Raw genomic sequence first — 22,041 nt, forward strand, 5'->3', positions numbered from 1 at the left:
AAAAGCCCAAAATTAATCTTTAAATCTTTTGATGCTTTTGTATGACGCCATAGTATGATCAAGTAGGGCATTAATTTATGACAATTTAACACAAAAAGTTAGATGTTTCTGTCCGACGGCGACGATATATATTTGGTCAAAACGGAAAACTAAAAAGGGGCTGAGAAGAATAACAGTCTCTGCAAGTAGAGACATCACTTGGCAGCGGGTATATTATACTTTACTGTATATATAGCAGCAGATATAGATTCAAAGTCTCTTGTGCAGGTGAGAGACGCCACTTACGGTTGGCAGCAGGTAGCAACCATATAAGTGTGTACATTACCAGTGTAAACACCGTCATATATACTGTGCTACTGAATACATGAAGTGACAGTGTATGTGTGATGGCTTGTGTTGCTAAGATTGATGCTAGGGCTCAGCGCTTGTTCAAACCACACACGGGCACGCACGCATGCACGCGTGCGTCAACGTACGCATGCACGCAACTCATCCAAAACGCTCTCCACAAGACCCTCTGGTAACTTCCACCGGCATTACTTCAGCGTGTTTCAGCAGCTGTCGCCGCAATCATGGCAAAGCAGTGCGGGCTCGTTAACCAATCAGGAGGCGTCCTTCAGGGACGCCCCCCTCCGGAGCCCCACAAGATCCACGCCAAAGCTGGTGGATTCACTTATAATTAACTTCATAATTCCTTTGGATCAAATGTTAATCCCATTTTGGTAAATGTGCGGATGGTTGTTAAGCCAGTTAATTGACGTTAATACCCACTTAATTACAGGAGACAGATGAGAGAAGGTGGCACCAGTACACAGTAACATTCTCAGTGTTACTTTTAGCTGTGAGGGTGCACAAATGGAACCAAATGGAAGGGTCCATTTGGTTCCATTTGTGCACCCTCACAGCTAAAAGTAACACAGATGATTTTCTAGATGGATTTTCAGTTCACATCCAAAACAGATTGGTTAGGATAGATAAATGCAGAAGAAAGATTTCATGTTACATGCAAAATGTACAGTGACGAAATAATTACCCCAAAAGAGTGGGGACTAAATTATTATTATTATTATGGAACGTGCTGTTTTGATTAAAAGACAAACACTGCCATTTTTGTCCGCAAATGTCTGCTTCTGCCATCAAGTATCCACATTTTCTTTGGGGAATCCATACTATTGATCTCCTCCCTTCTGGGCATTCATTTATATTGGCCGGTGGGTATATGTTTTTTCCCTGCTAACTAAGTATTAGTTTACTAAGCATAGAGCAGTGGTTCTCAAAGAGGGGACCCCCAGGGGTCCTTGGGATGGTTGGCGGCGTAGCAAAATTTGTAATTTTTAATATAGCGTCACGATCACTTTAACCACTTTATCCACTTATACATTGGCTATTTAAAAATAGCAGATATACAAGCTCAGAGCGCGCCGCTTGCACATCTGCTGTTTTTGAAAATCTTTGAAACAATATTTGAATTTGAACGTAAATCCTCTCTTCCGGGGGTCCCTGGAACAAAACCTTTCCAGATGGGGGGGTCCACGGCCAAATACATATCAATTTGGGGGTCCTTGACATGAAAAAGTTTGACAACCAACTGGTATAGAGGGTTTAAAGGAGGAGTTCACCCAAAAAATTACTTATTTTCTATCAATTACACACCCAATGAAGCCTTGATTTCATGGATTTATTTTTGTTTTTGTGGCATTCCTAAGACAACAATTTGATGACCGTGTGTATTTCCAGTAGGAGACACAAATAATCTACTTTGTGTCTCCTACCGGATACATTAGCCGGTAGGAGACGGGAATCAAATTATTAGCTTAAGAATGCGACAAAAACAAAAAAGAATCCATGGATTCAAGGCTTCATAGGGTGTGCAATTGATAGAAAATAAGTCATTTTTTGGGTGAACTCCTCCTTTAAGTGGTTAGTCGACCACTAACTGTTAAACCTCATATGTCCAAAACTGTTACTTTTCAGGATTAAAATGCAAAACTGTCAAAAGTAGCAGATCTGCAAGCTCGAAACGCGTCGCGTTTCGAGCTTGCAGATCTGCTACTTTTGCCACTCTTGTGTGACGCTGTAGTATGATCAAGTAGGGCGTTAATTTACGGAAAAAGAAAAAAAAAGGTTTTGGCCTTGTTGTTCCTCTTCAGGACCAGGAGGAGCAGGCGTTCTTCGCGGTGTACGACGGCCACGGGGGCGTGGACGCCGCCATCTACGCCGCCAACCACCTCCACGTCAACCTGATGCACGAGGAGTCCTTCAGGTCGGACCCCAGCGAGGCCCTCTGCCGAGCCTTCAAGGTCACCGACGAGCGCTTCATGAAGAAAGCCAAGCGGGAGGTAAGGTGTGTCACAGTTATTACATTATCGCCTGGGTGGCAAATTAAAGCACCCGGCAAGGTTAAAGCACTATATTTTGATAGAAGTCATTGCTATAGAGTGTTGTGTTCAGTAAACAGGAGTCTCCCCGTCTCTCCAGCTCTTTAATAAACAGAAAATATTTTTTTCGGGTGGGTGGAAAATCTTAAGCCAATCAGGAGAGAGTACTAATTTATCAGCTTCATTTGTACAGTGTTCCAGTTCCAATTGTGTCTGCTCATTTCTTTGTGTCATCACTTCCTTGTTTAAAGGGATAGTTCACCCAAAAAAAGAGTTTTTGTCGCATTCCTAAGCCAATAATTTGATGACCAGCGGACCGGTAGGCAGCGGTCCCGGTAGGAGACACAAAGGAGACACTTTGTGTCTCCTACCGGAACCGCTGCCGGTCATCAAATTATTGGCTTAGGAATGCGACAAAAAACAAATAAATATCCATGAATTCAAGTCTCCATGGGGTGACTAATCGATAGGAAAAAAAGTCATTTTAGGGGTGAACTATCCCTTTAATATGTATCCTGACTGAGTTCTCTATCCTGATTGGATCAAATTTGTATCCTGACCTGAAAATGCACTTTCTGCTTAATAAAGAGCTGGAGAGACAGAGAGATAGAGACTCCTGTTACTGAGCAAACACTCTATAGCAATGAGTACTATCAGAATATTATTTTACACTTATTTTTGGCATTGTAGGTACTGTAGTTATGTTGTATTAACATACTTGGCTAACACATTGGTTAAAATAATGTTTTATTCATTCAAACAAGTCCCAGATTGCAGTGTCACATAGATCAACAAATGCCTTTAATAAGCAAATTGTGCAAAATTATGAATTTGTCATATAGCCAATCACAATTTTGAACAGGTTTTTATGTTGAACCTTGAAACCTTGAACAGAAATGATGCCTAAACCTAACCTCAAAACCCTGTCCGCCTGGGCGAACAGAATGAGGCCATTGACAAATATTGGGGGAATAAAATAAAATAAATCAAAGACAATAATGGTTGTAACAGTGAAAACACATGGTAGTAGGCCTATACATAAAAGCAATAAAGTAATAGTTATCAGTGACTTCAAATTAAAATGTGGGGTAAGTTAGTATGGGTAAGAACAAAGGGTTCTTCTCTCCTTTTCCCCTCTCCACTCTCTGGCTTTCTGCACAGCGCCCCCTAGCGGGAATTCTCACACTGGAACAATATTATTTCATACGGAACAATTACCCTGTGGATGAATTCACTCTTACTTTACTTTACGTTGCTCCTGAAAGGTCATCATAATATCTCACATTTTGATCATTCCAACTCACTTCAGCTCAACCCAATGATTGGTATCTTTGTGCGTGTGTGTTTGTGTTTAAATCTGTGTGTGTGTGTGTGTGTGTGTGTGTGTGTGTGTGTGTGTGTGTGTGTGTGTGTGTGTGTGTGTGTGTGTGTGTGTGTGTGTGTGTGTGTGTGTGTGTGTGTGTGTGTCAGACCCTGCGGTGTGGGACCACCGGGGTGGTGACGTTCCTTCGGGGCAAGATGCTGCATGTGGCCTGGCTGGGGGACTCTCAGGTCATGCTGGTCAGGAGGGGAGAGGCTGTGGAGCTGATGAAACCACACAAACCAGACCGAGAGGTACAACCACAACACACACACACACGCACACGCACACGCACACGCACACGCACACACACACACACACACACGTTTTCAGTCGCCATGACAGATTTCAGTCATTTGGATTCCATAGAAGGAAGCATGTCTTGCTCCGTAAAGTCTTTATGTTAAGAGTATTGGAAGTAGTCAAACTAACAATAAAATACACGTTCAGTCTTCCAGAAAATGATCTCAGATATTTCACAAAAGCAAAGGTTTAAGCCTCAAGCAATTGGTTGGCTGTATAGCTACCAAAACGTCATAATTTTACAAATTGTGCAAATTTTATGGTAAAGGAGTAGTTCACCCAAAAAAAATCTTATTTTCTAGCAGTTACACTGCATTAGACTGCCCCAACGCTCCTGATTTCGTGTATAGAGGGGCGGGTGTAAAGAGCCGGCGAGAGATTGCGGCTGATCCCATTGGTTCACCGATCTGTCCGTCAACCCCCGCCCCGTTAACACAACATTACGAGCGACGCCCACTGCACTCTGGTTGGTTGGGAAGTGAAACACTTCCTCATACCGAGTACACCGACGCGCTGGGCCAGGCTTTTATTTTTTAGCAACACTAAACAATAAAAGCCTGGAGATCGAGGCTACACTGCATTGAATTCAATTCAATTCATGGAGATTTGTTTTTGTTTTTAACCAGCCTGTCAGCTTGTGTCTCTCCGGTAGGAGACACAAAGAGCATCGTTTGTGTCTCCTACCGGATACATTAGCATCTTTATTATGCACGCGCACACTTGCACACGCACACACTGTCTCTCATATGCGGAAGGAGATGTGTGTGTCATGTGTTTTTCCTCAGAGTCATTTGCATGCTGTGTTTTAGTCATCCCCGTCACATGTCTCTTATCTGCACCACTGAGATACAAACCTAACCATCCTGTGTGTTTGCAGGATGAGAAGCTGAGGATCGAGGCGCTAGGAGGCTGTGTCATTTGGTTTGGAACGTGGAGGGTTAACGGCAGTCTGTCAGTCTCCAGATCCATAGGTAAACGTCACACATCAACCATACAGTCTGTCAGTCTCCAGATCCATAGCTAAACATCATATCCTAGAAAAGAAAACGGAGCAGGCACATCACAGGCAAGACAAAAATAAAGGTCTCCTGTGGCTTACAGGTCTAAAGCTTTATTGATTAACATTTTGACTAAAAAGTCTTCTTCAGACATCAAACATCAACCATACAGTCTGTCTGTGTCCAGATCCATACAGTAGGTAAACGTCAAACATTGATCATCTATCTGTACAGTCCCAACATCCCCAAGATCAATTCTGGCTCAGTTGCAGGTCACCCCCCTCTCTCTGCTCTTACTTTCCTGTCTCTCTCTTTAATGTTTCTTTCAATCCTAAAAGTAGAAATGCCCCTGTTGGCAGTTAGTTCAGTGTCCCGAACGCGACGAGCCTTCCCTTTGTGCCAGGAGCAAGAAACTGCAGACTTTCTAAGCAGTGCAGTGTCAAAACAAAGTCTGATATGTTAAAAGACCTTGGCCCTCTCTAGTTTGAGCATGATAAACTCGGCCAAGAACTACCCAGCAGACTGTCTTCTCTCGGTTCCGCGCAGGCGCTGACAAAAGTGTCACCACTCTTCTCAGATTCCCAGGGGTGCTTCCAAATTCGTCAAGAAAAGTACATCCTGCGTCTTTTCCTAAGCACTGTTCCTTGACCTCGATGGAAAATGTCACGAGGTCAAGGAACGATGTGAAATAGGATTCATTAAGGGACTGGAAAAGACAGCCGCAGTGCTGAGAATCCGACCGCATTCACTCTAGGCTACGGTGTGACAGCGGATGTTATTGATTTGGGTCTGCCATGGTGTCCAAAAGGAAATGTGTGTATTTGAATTCAGTCTGACCAGAAGCGGGGATAGAATATATCGCCACAGACGATACAAATGAATGACCAGAGAGGTATCAAAAGCAGAGGCATGGAATCCCCCCCCCCCCCATTATAGGCATTTACCATGCCTATAATGACATGCTCAACATAGGAACGCCAGGGTTAAAGCACGCTGGGTAAGACCTGCTACTCGGAGTGACTAACCCGAAGTACTGGGAGTAACACCCAAGGACGTTCATGTTGATGCGGTGCAGATACAGGCTTGAATGTGATTGGTTACATAATGTTAACTTGTGATCTCATTCCTTTGAGTCATCTCACTGCCTCAACCGTCCTTTATGTCATTGGTTCTCAAAGTCCTTGGGGTCCTTGGGACCAGGGGGTCCCCAGCCAAAATAGTTAATATAGTAATTTTAACCACTTTAACCATATTTTATACTAGCTACTGGCTATTAAATAGATCTGCTGTTTTAGAAAAATCGTGAAAAGTTGTGCAAATCTTTGAATATTTATATATATATGTATTTAAAGCGAACATTTTTAACACAAATCTTTGTTTCTGGGGGTCCCTGGCACAAAATATTTCAGATGGGGGTCCAGGGCGAAATACATTATCATTTTCGTGACATGAAAACGTTTGAGAACCACCTGCCTTATTTTGATCTTTCCAGGCGACTCGGAGCACAAGCCCTACATCTCCGGCGACGCCGACCACGGCGACTTCCCGCTGGACGGCTCCGAGGACTACCTGATCCTGGCCTGCGACGGCTTCTGGGACACGGTGACGCCGGACGAGGCGGTGCAGGTGGTCAGCGACCACCTGCTGGAGAACGCCGGCGACACGGCCATGGTGGCCCACAAGCTGGTGGCGTCGGCCCGCGACGCCGGCTCCAGCGACAACATCTCCGTCATCGTGGTGTTCCTGCGCGACCCGCGCTGCCCGCCCCCGCCGCCCCCGATGGCGGGGGGCGGCGGCGCGGACGAGGAGGCGGAGGAGGAGGGCAGGGGGGTCGGCGTGGGCGAGGTGGAGCTGGACGAGGAGGAGGCGACGACGACCGAGCCGGAGGCCGAGGAAGAGGAGGAGGAGGACGAGGAGGCGCGGCGCGGCGGCGGAGAGAAAGGCAGCACCGCCGACGTGGGCGGCGGCGGCGGGGGGAAGGGCCGCGGCGGCTGGCCCCTGCACCAGTGCTCGGCGCCGGCCGACCTGGGCTACGAGGACCGCATGGACTCCTTCACCGACAGGACCAGCCTCAGCCTGCCGGGACCCCTGCTGCTGGGGGAGGAGGGCAGGGTCACGCTGACCCCGGCCGCCTCCGCCTCCTCCTCCACGCGGGCCGACGACAGCCTCGCGCCCGGGGGCTGGGGGTCGGGCCGCGTCTGCCACCCGTACCTAGGAGAATGCCCGCGGAGGCCCAGACCCAAGCCCTGCGTCCCCGCCTGCCAGGAGGAGCCCGCCAGCCTCCCGTCGGATCCACTGTGGGGCCTGGCGGCCGGCCTGCTGGGCCAGCAGCAGCAGCAGAAAGGGAGACGCCATCGGCGGATGGCGTGCGCGGATCCCAGGTGGAGCCGGAGGAGGATGGCTAGAGGCCGCAGGGATCCGCTGTTGGTACAGCCCAGCTCCCATCCCAACGTGCCCTGCTCCCAGCGCCGCGCCGAGACCAGGCCCGGGGTGGCGGCGGCCCACTCAGCCCACCTCGACACCTGCCTCTGAAGACGCATCACCCCCCCCCCCCCCGCCCCTCCCACAAGCTCCTCCATCCACTGAACCACCCTGCCTACCCCCCCCCCCCCCCCCAAAACACCTCTTCACGTGTTAGCAGCTAGGCTCCCGCTGTTGTCCACCTGTTACGACTGACTGAATCCCCGGCTGGAAGTTACCCGCCGGCGGCGGCCAGTTCCCAAACAGCGGCCATAGCGACGGCCAGCTAATCGAAGCATCATTTGCCCGCTCGCTCATGGCGAAGAGCGCAACCCCCCCCCCCCCCTTGTGGATCGGTGAAACAGCAGCAGTCTGCGCTGTGATGCCCAAGGCTGGCAAGCCGTAGAGCGTATCCTGCCTCCTCGAACCTCTCCCGAACCCATCCACCCGCCCCCCCCCGCCCCCACAGACATGCACTGTAACTCGGGAGGGGTGGGGTGGGTGGGGGTAGAACAATCAGGCAGGGCAGCAGACGCACGCTGCTCTGTTCTCTCTCTCTCTCTCTCGGAAGAGACGAACGCGTCCCCATCAACCCACCCACTCTCTCTGTCCATAAGATAAAAGCGCTTAAAACAGGATTATAAGATTAGCAGTCACTTTACCTGAATCACAGCAACATGTAGAGCGATATGTATTCCAAGGGGGAACGGGGGGGGGGGATACCATAGCTGGGGATAATGGCGTTGAGTGGGGGGGGGGGGGGGGGGGGGTGGGGGGATATTATTAAGAAATTATATTCTATTTATAGTCTTTGTCGGATCACATGGTTCTCTTTATTGCGTAGACTTGCTTCTTGGACATGCCTGCCGCGAGTTTGCGTTTACATGGAAAGAGAAGCGGAGCAGGAGTGACTTTCCAACAGGCTTGATACTGTATGTGTGTAAGTGCCCTGTTTTTAAAGTAGTGGCTCTTTTCGACTGCAAGAACTAAAGGGAACCGTGCCGTGAGAAATTTCACAGGCTCTGTATTTTGTTCCCATGCACTACGGCTCGGTTTCAGTTTCTCTCAGAACCTAATTATGGGTCCCTGCTCAGGAGGCGGCACTAATCCTTCTGTGGTTCTGGGTTCTGGGTTCCCCAAGAACTTCAGAAATTATCATTTCAAATGTTTTTCGAAAATAGCTGATCTACAAGCTCACATGCGTGGAGCGTCGTGACGCGCTCTGATCTTCTAGATCGGCTATTTATTTTTTAAAGTACCTTCCCTGCTTCTGGTTGTAATGGAAAACGGAAAACGAAATGAGACCATCGCAGAACTTCACGGGGTTCCGGAAAAAAATCAGAGTTTATGGAAAGATTCAGTCGAAAAGAGCCATTAAAGTGTTGCCATTTTTGTAACCGGGCCAGGACAGTTCAGACAACACCCCCCCCTCCCTCCCCCCCTCCCCGCAGAACACGTGCCTTCCATGTCTGTCACTCCAGCCTAATGTATTGTCCCCTCCCCAACAAGGAAAAACAGGGGCTCCATTTCAACTCCACTCTGTATATATAATATAAACACTGTTAAGGACATTTTATGTCACTGATAACAAGATGTATGTATTTCCATGTGGTAATACTCCCAACCGTGTGTCCCCTTTTAACGCTTATACACTTATCTAGCAACAAACGTAAAGCCATAATGCTGTATTCGTCGCTGGGGGGGCAGTTGCACACGCCGTCGGTTCAAACCCGTAACACGTTTCACCTCACCGCTTCCGATGTTGATTTGATGTTGTTTTTTGTTTTAAATGTGTTCACGCTCGCAGCAACTCGGTTTCAGCAGCCCTCAATGTGCCTCCTCTTTTTGGGCCCAGACAACGGCTCTTAACCACTTAAAACCCTCAAAGCCTACGCTAATTATTTAACAGATAAAAGGGTTTAAAAGTGTTTCAATTGGTCAGCCAAATGAGCAGATATATATAAATCAGCATATAAGTGATGTTACACTAAGGGCCCTATCTTGCGCCTTACCCCTTATGCCCAAACTTATTAGCCATATTTTACTATTTTTAAAAACATTTTACTTCAAGTAGCCGATCTACATCTATTTTGAAAAACATTTTCAAATAGCCGATCTACAAGCTCCCAACGTGTCGTTGGGAGCTTGTAGATCGGCTATTTGAAAACGTTTTTCAAAATAGTAAAAAATGCGCAAGATTTCACGGAATCTCGTCTAGCGAGACTTCCGGTGGGGCGCTTTCAAGACAATCACGTTGCGTAGTGTTCTGTCACTATGAACGTCAGATCTCACAAAAAAAAAAGCAATTCAAATACGCGATTTAGCGCAAGGCCCATAGGCGTGCGTTTTTTTTAGCTGCGGCGGACCCGGGATGGAGTTATGCCATTTTTCTACTGTACCACTCGTCCTAGGATATCATAACATCATACTGTAGGAAAGGTAGGAAAACCGGGGGGGCAAAATTCCCCTTTAATGCATACCAAACTGGGGGTCCTTAAAATAGGGGTCCTTAAAATAGAAATAAAAAACCCTTTTGTAAATAACCAGAGGCAAACATTCAGGAGGCTTGACTGGTCTTGACGCCTGTGAATCACAGCGAAAATAAAAGTCTTCATTCATTCAACACCGTCGTGATGCCAAATTATTGACGGGTGTAACACCATCCCTGACAAAGCCACCGCACCGTGCCATCACCCTGTGCCCTCGTATTTGAACCGTCTTTTACTTTTAGTCATGGAAAACGTACGTTTAACCCATTAAACCCGGGAAAGCATCTGTGTCATTTTAGTTTTTCGCGTTGGCTATTCAAAGATAGCAGATGTACAAGCTCGCAGCGCGTCACTCCGTGCCACGCTGCGAGCTTGTACATCTGCTATTTTTGAACATTTTTGAAAAATCGTGAAAGTGTGAGAACTACTGATTTAGAAGGCATTTGAAAAAATCGGCCTCGGGTCTTAATGGATTAAATAACCCCGCTCTTCTCTTCCCTTCACAATCAAATGGCCCTGCCGCTACTTTGACAAACACTGCGTCCTAACCTCTGCCCTGAAGGTCACAGCTGCGGAGACGGTGACGCGAAGCCTTCCAGCAGAATGTGTCTCATTCCCTAGAACGTACCACGGTCGATAGCTGTTGGCCTCAGCGAGGAATCAGGGAGACTAAAGCCCAGTCTTCATCGTACGACAAAAATAGCCAACTTCCGCCTAAATTAGCCTAAATTATGCTCCGTCGCATGATGGTGTTGCTCGCCGGAAATAGCTATTTTCGAAGCACATATTTCAGTCGAAAGATTGTTTTGTGAAGCGGCGCGGTCGCACGTCGGACTATAAATTTGCCTCGACAGTTTGGCCTGTTGGATACATTTTGTTTGTTTTTTTGTTTTGTTTTAGTTTGAAGAGTCTACTTTCCTAGCCATCTGGGCTTGGGGGTGGGGGGGGTGGTGTGGAATGTAGCTGTCACACAAAACGTCAACAAAGGAAAAAAGAGAAAGGAAAAAAACCCAACTGCCTCGCGAAAGCGAGGACCACCGTCAGTCACTGTTTACAGAGGAATCATCATGCAGTGTTTTCAACTCGGCTTCCATTCCCTTCCCATTTGCTCTGGTGACGTGTTCCACATTCTAGGCAGTTGTGTGTGTGTGTGTGTGTGTGTGTGTGTGTGTGTGTGTGTGTGTGTGTGTGTGTGTGTGTGTGTGTGCAGTGGTGGAAAGTAACTAAGTACATTTACTTAATTACTGTAATTAAGTACAATTTTGAGGTATTTGTACTTTACTTGAGTATTTCCAATTTCCAATACTTTTACTTCTACTTCACTACATCTCAGAGGCAAATATTGTACTTTTACTCCACTACAATTATTTGAAAACTTTAGTTACTAGTTACTTTGCAGATATGCATTATTACATTATAAAACATACATTAACCACTTTAGCCCTATTTTAGACATAGGCTGTTTGAAAATAGCAGATCTACAAGCTCACAACGCGTCGCATCGCGACGCGTTGTGGGCTTGTAGATCTGCTATTTTCAAATATTTAGTACTTTTACTTTTGTTGATGGCAATACTTTTGTACTTTTACTCAAGTACATTTTTTATTCTGGACTTTTACTTGTAACAGAGTATTTTTATATTGCAGTATTGGTACTTTTACTTAAGTAAAGAATTTGAGTACTTTTTCCACCACTGTGTGTGTGTGTGTGTGCGTGTGTGTGCGTGTGTGTGTGTGTGCGTGTGTGTGTGTGTGTGTATCACACTCTTGACTACTATGTCATGTGTACGCCGCAGCGACATGTTGCTGCTCTCCAAACCTGGACCACACACATTGCCGCCGCTTTCTGATATAGTCCTGAATGTTTTGGAAAGTCAAACATACAAAAATGTGGCCATTGCTTCACATCCTGTCACGTCAGCCAGCTTTTCCAGACTCTATTTTTGAGAGCAAGAAAGGCGGCACATTTGTGTTCCCCCCCCCATTGCCTTGTGCTTCCGTACCCAGTTGTGTAATGAAAAAAGAAGACATTCACCTATCTGTACTGTATGTGATTTGTATCTGTTCTGAGCTGTGCGGCCTGTCTTCAACTGCAAGAACTAAGTGAACCGCGCGTAAAGTATTTCACGGTTTCTGGATTTGTGTCCATACACTGCGGCTCGGTTTCAGATAAGGTTCTCAGATGCTAATTTGGGCCCTGCCCGGGAGGTGGTACTAACCTTCAGCTCTGGGAACCTAGAACTCAGAACTTATGTATACTTTAAAAAACAAACACATTTAATTGAAAAAAATAAGTCAATCTGGAAGACTCTTTGAGAGCTCGGAGATCTTGCTTTTTTTATTATACGTTTTTATTTAATGTATTTATTATGATGTACCTCTCCCTTCGGGGGTGGTTCTGGTTATGATAGAAAACACCATCACAGAACTTCACGGTTCTGGAAAGTTCCAGGTTTTTCGGAAGGTTCTGGGTTTTACCCCTTTGAAGAGCCCATGTAGTCTTCTGGCTCAGTCACCATTGTAAAGTCAGGACAGGGTCCTACTGTATGGAGGCTAAACTACTGCAATACACCGTTTATGACTCCCACACGGCTGTTATGTTGTGTACTGTACATATAATCTGCCAGTCACCCATAGAAGCAATAAAAAGCAGAAAGGTTACCGTCATTCATTCCTCAAGGTCAAATACCAAACACGCGTGGGCCAAAACCATCGAGAATTCCTCCTCTCTCTCTGTCACGCACCGCTTTCAGCGCAAGGTTTTCTCGACGTCCTTTCCTCCCCCATCCGTTCCTTTTCGTGACGAAAACAAAAAAACAGCGTTTGGCGTGTTCCCCGTCGCATCACCGTGGCTGTCCACAATGACTCTGCACTGTGTCTTATGTACACAAAAGTGTCCCCCCCCGCACCTCTGTAAGCAATAATGAAACTCTTTGATGCCGTTAAACGGGGAAAGGCCCTTTCTAAAGGGTCTGTCTTCACAAACCAGGGAGCGAGGCTCAGCGCACTGAAACAAAACAAAAAAGAAAAGAGAAAAAAAAGGCCTCGTTCACACTTTGCACTGATATATGAAAAGCCCCTGGTTCGGACACACCTCCCCCACAACACCCCCCCCCCCCTCCCTCCCTTCCTACCCCGTGACCCCTGCCTATACCCCTAGATCTGAAAAGATTTGCCCGCGAGCGTCCACGCGTTTCCGGGCTGAGACGTTGACCACTTAAATCCCCTATAATACTTCATCATACGACGAATATAGGGATAGCCGGTCTGCAAGGTTGCGTCGCGATACATTAGCGCGTCTAGGGGTTGGGATCTTTTAGGATTTTAATGATTCCGGTTTCTTTTAACGATTCCCTCTTTAAACGGTCCTATTCCGTATTACGGTTCCCTTAACCGATTCCTGTATTTTTTTTAAATCTAAATATTATTGTAGTGGTTCTCAAAGTGAGGTCCAGGGACCCTCTGGATTACTTGAGGGGGTTCCAAATAGACCCTTGCAGGTCTGTAACTCTGAGAGTGTACAAATGGGACCAAATGGACCCTTAAGGGTCCATTTGGTCCCATTTGTACACTCTCAGAGTTATGAAATTAAAAAGTTTGTGAACCAAGGTTGGATCCTGGTTCCTCCAGGTTTCCGAATCCCAACCCTAAGACACGTCGTGACCTTGTAGATCGGCTATTTCTGGACGGTTTAAACGTGTGTTTTTTTAGAGACATGTTCGTTCAGAAGTGTATGCCAGTGCCTGCAAGGTGACCTGACGCCGATGCGTGGGCACAGGCCACCAGACCAAGCCATTATCCTCCTCCTCAGTTTGAAGAGTCCTGTCGTAGGGGTTTCTCACACAAATAATGTTATTCCACGTTCTGTTCCTCAGTGTGCCGGTTAGGTTAACAACCACTATGGTAAAACAAAAAAGGCAAAAAAAAAAAGAAGATAACTCTGTACCTGTAATGTCTGTGTTATGATAGTATATAAATATGTGTATCTTAACTGGTGACTATTATCATGTATATAAAGATTAGACCCAATCGTTTTCGGCTTGCCTGGTTTTGTTTGCTTTTTTGTCTTCATCATTCAACGTGGGGTGGGGTCTGTCTGTCTGTGCCAAGGTTATTATAGTTTTGCTTTTTTTTTTTTTTTAAGAGTTTAAATTATTATTTATTTTTTAAAGCAGTTTCATTAGTTTTATTCATAGTTTTATTTTATTGTGCTATGGTGTCATTCAAAAAGGTCAGAAAATGTTTTGGTTAGTAGGCTAACAAATGTATTCAGATTGAATCCTGGCACAGCAAAAAAAAAGGATCAATTTCATATCCACCAAAATACTAGGCTTATGTGTGAAATAAATGGACAAATCTGAAAACTAAGGACATTTGCTGTATGATTTTAGTTTGTTTTGTTTTGTTTAGTGTAGATGGAAAAAAGCAGTCAGAGTACAGACAAATTAAGTACAGTTTACCATGTCTAGAGGGTTTAAGAGGTTAATAAATCCAAATAAAATTTCAAGTGGTTTGCCAATTTCCTCCAATCAGGACAGAGAACCCATTTATCAAAATGTTATAGTATTCCAGATGCTGACATGATACTGTCCATGATACTGACATGATACTGACATGATACTGAGTCTGACCATGATACTGGCATGACACTGACCATGATACTGACATGATACTTACTGACATGATACTGGCATGACACTGACCATGATACTGACATGATACCGAGTCTGACCATGATACTGGCATGACACTGACCATGATACTGACATGATACTTACTGACATGATACTGACATGATACTGGCATGATACTGACATGATACTGACATGATACTGAGTCTGACCATGATACTGGCATAATACTGACCATGATACTGACCATGATACTGACCATGACACTGACATAATACTGACCATGATACTGACCATGATACTGACCATGACACTGACATAATACTGACCATGATACTGACCATGATAGTCAGCCACTGTATACTGTAGCTGTATGCAGGCATCAATGCAGCATGGTCCAAATCTATTCTGTGTTTGGGATTTCAGTAATTGGGTATTATCACTACAATCGGTGCTTTCATCGCACATGAACAAAATAAGATTATAATGGAAAGAAATAAATTCATATTAAAAACAAATGTTAATCAAAGACATGCCACGGACATTACATGGACAATAGGCTCTATGCACAGCAGCCATATCGTAAAGAAATAGGGCCTCTTCCTTACTTCCTTCACAGGTCTTACCAATGATACTAATGAAAGCTCTGTTCCATTCTGGTCAAACAGAGTCAGGGTGCTGATATCATGCATGTTGGCTCACTGGAAACACTCTGCTACACCAGAGGGTCTCAAATTAGGGTCCAGGTATCCTCATGGTTCCTTGAGAGAGTTCCAAATGGCCCCTTACGGGTTTGTAACTCTGAGTGTACAAATGGAACCAAATGGATTTGGTTCCTTTTGTACACTCTCAGAGTTATGGGGGTCCTTGAAATTAAAAGGTTTGAGAACCACTGTGCTACACTAAATGGAACAGAGCCTTTATTAGTATCATTGGTAACACCTGTGAAGGAATTAAGGAAGAGGCCCAATTTCTTTCCAGTATGGCTGCTGCGCACATATAGAGCCTATTCTTGCCACGGACACACTGATGATCCCTGGTGAGGGTCCGTTTGTCTGTCCTTCAGGTGGGTGTGGCACTCCTGGCCGAGTCTCTGGAGGCTCAAGCCAAGAGTCTTCATTAGAACGGTTACGCCCTCCTCCACCTGCCTCGTCCTGGCAGTGCTATACAGACCTTTTTAATTACCCAGGATGCGTTTTAATCAAGCCCTTACACCTATCCTGTGGTGATATGTGTGTACGGACAAGATGGCTAGTTTTCGCACCGTGGGTGACGCACACATGTCACCCTGCACGCAGTGACAGCAATGATGACAAGGCAGTCAATGGTGCCAACTATTTTGTAGATACTGTAGCTTGTAGATCTGCTACTTTCCAAAAAGTGACAAATGTTCTCACAAAATCTCTTCAAATGGGGGGTCCGCGGCCAATTGCATATCAATTTGGGGGTCCTTGAGTATAAAATACTACTCAAAGGAAAGGGGACTTGTTGTCTAAGTCTAGGACCCGCCGCAGTGGTGTCCGATAAGAACTTAACCGAGTTGTCAACCCTTGTGATTAAGAAGGAGTATGGATCTAAAGAGCCCTGCACAATACGAAAGGTGCTGGATTCTCTCTCTGAGGGAGCTGGTCAAGGGTCTTGAGGGTTGGTCGTAATGATCCAAGGAATCCAAGGGAAATTTTATTTTGATTCTGGTTCATCTCTAAGATGAATGAAACATGAACACAACATGTTTTTGGAACACAGCATGTTTGAAGTGGCTCCATAGATGACGCACAATAGGAAGCGCCATAGATGACCCCCCCGCCCCCCAAACCAAAAGCAGGAAACTATGTTGCAATGTCCTAAACTAGTGACAAACTAAAAGTCCTGAGTACGTTCACAGCCAGTTCCAGTGACTTTGGGTTCAGCCAGTTCCAGTCACTTATGATCAGTGTAATCATTCAGGAGGGTAATCTTTCGGTTGCAAATGTAACTGATTATACCTACATTTATTTCGTAATTCAATTACGTAACTTTAAAGTTACTTTCCCAACCGCGTGCGTGTGTATGTGTGTGTGAGGTGGGGCCCTTGAATGAACCTGTTTCCTCATTTAGTTAAGTGGTGGCTTGCTCCCACATAGAGGAATCCTGCTCAGTTACGTAAGACACACACACACAGTACAAATCCTTGGCGTTAATGTAACTCTCAGTAGTGCACAAATGGAACCAAATGGACCCGTACGGGTCCATTTGGTTCCATTTGTGCACTCTGAGAGCGAACACCGTGGATTTGACAGTGCTGCACTATAGAGGAGCAGGCGGTCCTCCACAGACTCACTATAAAAAGACTCATCAGTCTTCCACACTTAATCTAGCTTTACTCCATCCGTTGTGCCAGTTGGAGCCTGTAGACGAAAGAGTGACGAAATACAGAGAGAGAGAGAGAGAGAGAGAGATGGAGGACACAGAGGATTTAAAACAAGGAAGTGAAGGTTGCCTTTTGAAACCATGGCTGTAACCTTCATTGGGGGATTAGGAACACGCAATGTCAGAACTTTGGCTGATGCTGAATGTTGAACAGCATAGAACCGGTTTACTGATTTTCATATGCTCTCTCTCCATCTATCTGAAACTGAAACGCCATTAAATTGAAGTGCATTGATTCCAGTTAATGACCACAGTTGCCAACAGCTACTGTGCATCATGAACCGTAGCATCCCTATTATGTGGGCGGACATTTGGTGAAAATAGACCATCTACGAACGCATTGTAAGCTATTTAGAGCTATTTTAGGTGTAGAGATTTGGTGTAGGTTAGTATCACTTAGCCAGACGATCAGAGACCTTGGCCTACTCACCCTGATCAGTGAATGGGGGTAAAACTATAGATAGATAAATAAATACATAAATAACATCACAGAACCAAAGCAATGACATTTGGGGTCATCAATGTTTTTCAGGCAAAGGACCCCTTAGGTGAGAGAGAGAGAGAAAGAGAGAGATGTAGCAGGGACCCCCACTATTATATAACATTTCTGTGTGGAGTTTGCATGGTACCCTCACAAAAAACATGCAGTAATCCTGGTCTCTACTGTATACTGCCTCCCCAGGCTGGCAGAGGGAGAGTAGCGCCCAGGATTACAGTTTAGGCAATTGACACTGGGTGACAAAATAGCACTAATATCAGAGTTGTGTTAATTTATGTTTTGTTTGTTTGCACATTATTGTTTCCATGAATCCAATATGTTGGATTCATGTAAAACACAACATTTAAACACACAGCCAATGAGGATGAGCCTAGAGCAATCTATAGGGCTGTTCCTATAAGGACAATAATACAGTACTTTAGTTTAGCCCAGTGGTTCTCAACCAGTGGTCCTGAGACCACCAGTGGTCCTTGAAGGGATTCCATAGATCTTTAACTCTTGAGAGCGTAAAATGAAACCAAATGGACCCTTATGGGTCCATTTGGTTTCATTTTACGCTCAAAGAGTTAAATTATGTAATGCAACATCTGCATTACATAATTTACAAGAAGTCTAAACAATTAGAGAATGCAGAAGGATTGTTATTTTGATCAGCGTTTGCCTGTTATCTCTCCTATGGTACCAACATCAATACATGGAATTGTGGACAAAATCTCATCCAACGATAACAAAATATTCAAAGTTTGGGGTCTGAGAGTCTAAATCTCATCAAATGGTGGTCCGTGGCTCAAATGCCAAATAAATAATGGACCTTGACATGAAAAGGGCTGAAAACCACTGGTTCAGCCTATTGACTATATGACTCACGGCGTGGGCCGTTTTCCAAGGCCATGGAAACCATTCACACACACGTTCACACACCGACGGCGGAGGAGGAAACCCTGCAAGGCACCAACCTGCTCATTGGGAGCAATTAGGGGTTCAGCGTCTTGCTCGAGGACACTTCGACACTAACTCTGGGGAGCCCGGGATCGAACTGGTTCCCAAGCGGCCGCTCCACCTCCTGAGCCACTGCCGCATGCAGGGACTTCAAACTCATGAAAGGCTACAATATAAACCAAATATAACTATGCAGTGTTTTTTTATGTGTGTGTCAGCTATAGTCTATTATCGTTGCGCTTTAATTGATTTTAAAGCACAAATAGATTCAAAAAGTGTAAGCCGAAAATAACCCCTGCTGAAAACAAATATTATTGTGAGGTTTGGTTTAACATTCAACTCAAGATATTGAGGTAATTTTAGTAGAGTTTTTATGAATTTGGACAAGATGTTGACAACCGCGACCTCTAAAAATGAAATGGCAAAACGGTCTTTTTGTGTACGATAAATGGCCTTCCAGCGGGTCCCCAGCTAAATGATTGATGGTTGGAACCAAATGGACCATTATGGGTCAGTAAAGGTCCTTGCACACTGGTGCGTCTTTTCGTTGCGTTTTATTTTTTTTCATTGTTTTTTCAATTTTTTTCATTGTTGTAAAAAAAACGCAACGAAAAGACGCACCAGTGTGCAAGGACCTTTACTCTGAGAAATGTACACATGGAACCAAATGGACCCTTTTAGTTCCATTTGGTTCCAACACTCAAGAGTTAAACAGTGCAGATTGGGCTCCCATATCTGGTTTGACTCTGAGGAAGGGTGCTGGTAGAAACGTCACCCCTGCAAATGAATACAAATGTGCAGACACAGTTGACTATTCCAGTCATTTATTTGCCTATTTGGGCAGTCTATTTTGTGCCCAGGTAACTTTCTTTTCAGAGTTTAGTTACAGACAGTGGTCCCAGAGATAATAAATCATAAGAATCGTTATCAAGGGTCCTTGAAATGTAAAATGTAGAGAATCGTGACTGCAGTGATTAAATGACTCATACCCCCGCACTGGTCGTGACTGTGTGTGAGAACCGGTGCCGTTCTGCTTGACAGACACAGTGGCTGGCATGCACACACAGTGTTACGTATTGTCTCTGTCGGGTGGAAAGCTCATATGTCCAAAACTGTTACTTTTCAGGATCAGTGTTGATTTTGTCAGCAAATTTTGATTTAGTTTTAGTTTTTAAAATTCCATTTAGTTTTAAAATTCCATTTAGTTTTAGTCATATTTTAGTCATCTGAAATGTTTTAGTTTGTCTAGTTTTAGTCGACTAAATATCATAAGATTATAGTCGACTAAATCTAGTCGATTTAGTCGACTATAATGAATTATGGCGTCACAATGGCTGATTTTACACTTGGTTGCTTGCTGAAAATAGACGATCTACAAGCTCACAATGCGTTGTGAGCTTGTAGATCGGCTATTTTCAGCATGCAACACCTGAGCACAACCAAACATAAAATTACTTGTCTTTTAGTTCTACTGGATCTCTTCTCTAGCCTGACACTCAGCCTGAATTTTCATTTCGTTTCACTCCATTATTCAGTCTGAAAGCCCTCTCAATGCAGCGGAGTTCTGAGATGGGGGCGTGGCCAAAGTGGGACTCCACTATGAACCAACGCGATTGGTTCATACTGGATTGTCCCGATCCCGATTCGTCGGTCAGATTTTCAACCGAGGAACACCCGCCTTCGGAAGCGTCACCAGACCCTGAATGCTAGGCAAAGGATTCAGGGGGTGGAGCCAGGCTATCTCTTCTCCACTAGACCCTTCATAACATGTTAAGTCTAGTTTTTATTTGATGACGAAATTGTCAATATATCAAGTCTTAGTTTTAGTCATCATAGCTTAAGTTTTTATATATTTTTCATCAGTGAAAAAGGGTGGTCGACGAACATTTTTCGTCCTAGTTTTAGTCGACGAAATCAACACTGTTCAGGATTTTTTAAAATGGCAAAAGTATCAGATCAACAACGACAAGCTCAAGCTTGTAGATCTGCTACTTTTGATGCTTTTTGTGTGGCGCTGTATGATCCGAGCAGGGCGTTCATTTACGAAATAACACAAAACGTTCAAATATGGTGATAAGAGGTTTCTGCCCGACAGCGGCGGTAGGTAGACAGCAGAGTGGGTAGAATGTCTCCCTAAACGACCCGTTGTTGTACAACGTCAGTCTGTCAGGTCGTGCTGCCCTCCCGCCTATATGCTCTTAGGCGATTGGAAGCGGCGGGACGCTTTTTCAGTGTGAGTGTGTTACTGTTACTCACACATTTATGGCATCGTGTCAGCATCACACAGCATGAAACCACTTAACTCCCTATATTCTTCGTCGACCGGGGCCCTCTCCTTTTTTCCCCACTATACCAAATCTCTTTCACAGCCAATACACTACAAGCTCAAAACGCATCGCAAATCGCAACTTTTTCGCTGAATGTTCGCCTGAACATTAGTTTCTACAGACCGTTTTGATTGAAGCATGTTTTTTCAGAAAATTCAAATCCACCACCATCGGAATTTCCGGTGCCGAAAAGCAAACGGAAACCAACGCCATTGGCTGGAAGGGCGGGTCTTCACTCAGTAGAAGCCCTACTTTATGAAACATTTAAAAATGAATTGGGACCATAATTGACCACAAAAAAACACATATCATGGTGATTGAAAGAAGACTTTAAACTAGCGACTGAATGCATAAAGTATGTATGCCAATGTTTACAAAAGGTAATACAATCAAGTGTAATCCGGTCAAATCCCCATTGTTAAATTAACACGTTTACAATGTAGATTGGGGTCCCGGAGCAAAAGAAACGTCATTAGCTACGTCATGTCACTGCCTATGGAGCCTTAACCCATTGATACCTGGAACGCATCTGTGTCACTTTAGATTTCTTTAGGCTATTCAAAAATAGCAGATATACAAGCTCATAGCGCAGCACCGAGTGCCGCGCTATGAGCTTGTATATCTGCTATTTTTGAAAAATCGAGGAAAAAAGGATTTAGAAGACATTTCTAGAATCTTCTCAGGTCTTAAAGGGTTAAGACACACACACCAGTCTTTCTCTTCAAAGCCGCCAGTATCTTCGCCGCCTGCTTCTACCTGGCAGAGGAAGAGAACGCATGGGTGTGTGTGCTTATGAGGGCTCTGTCGCTGTTCACTCACCCACGTAATGTCTAGACTGCTGGCTCAGCATGCCAAGCACCGTCTTCCATATGCCATCATGTGCGTGTGCGCACAGAATGCACACACAGGCCCAGTTGCATCAAGACAGACTAGAGCGGGGGTCTTTAACGCAAGGACAACCGTAGCTGAAGGACGAAGCAGAGAGACCCCTACTACATATTGTATACAATTATGTTTGAACTTTCACTAGATTTAACCTTTTCATAGATTTAATAGACTTGTTTGACACCACTACCATCAGTGTTGTGTAAATTAAATGTTTTTGTTCATGTGTATTTAACCACTTGAACCCTCAATACTTGGACCTTTGCCTCTGTGCTTGGTTTGATCTTTTTTCCCTCTACACCAACGACCCGTTGTGAGCTATTTTTGCGGCTAATGTTTCCCCCACAACAGGGATGCTAGGGTT

The 22,041-nt window shown here is 44.9% G+C and overlaps 2 protein-coding genes across 2 annotated transcripts in view; both read left to right on the plus strand.

The window, feature by feature from the left end:
* ppm1e (protein phosphatase, Mg2+/Mn2+ dependent, 1E) overlaps positions 1-8,180 on the plus strand; it is an 87,009-nt gene extending 78,829 nt beyond the window's left edge. The window contains exons 4-7 of the mRNA XM_080435247.1: positions 2,151-2,339; positions 3,849-3,992; positions 4,919-5,012; positions 6,532-8,180. Of these exons, the coding sequence (XP_080291373.1) occupies positions 2,151-2,339; positions 3,849-3,992; positions 4,919-5,012; positions 6,532-7,571 (1,467 nt within the window). The 3' untranslated portion in view covers positions 7,572-8,180. The remainder of the gene's footprint in view (positions 1-2,150; positions 2,340-3,848; positions 3,993-4,918; positions 5,013-6,531) is intronic.
* pom121 (POM121 transmembrane nucleoporin) overlaps positions 1-22,041 on the plus strand; it is a 357,082-nt gene that overhangs the window by 104,319 nt on the left and 230,722 nt on the right. The window lies entirely within an intron of this gene.

This window comes from Gymnoscopelus braueri (assembly GCF_963280865.1).
Source record: "Gymnoscopelus braueri genome assembly, chromosome: 8".
Classification (NCBI taxonomy): Eukaryota; Metazoa; Chordata; class Actinopteri; order Myctophiformes; family Myctophidae; genus Gymnoscopelus; species Gymnoscopelus braueri.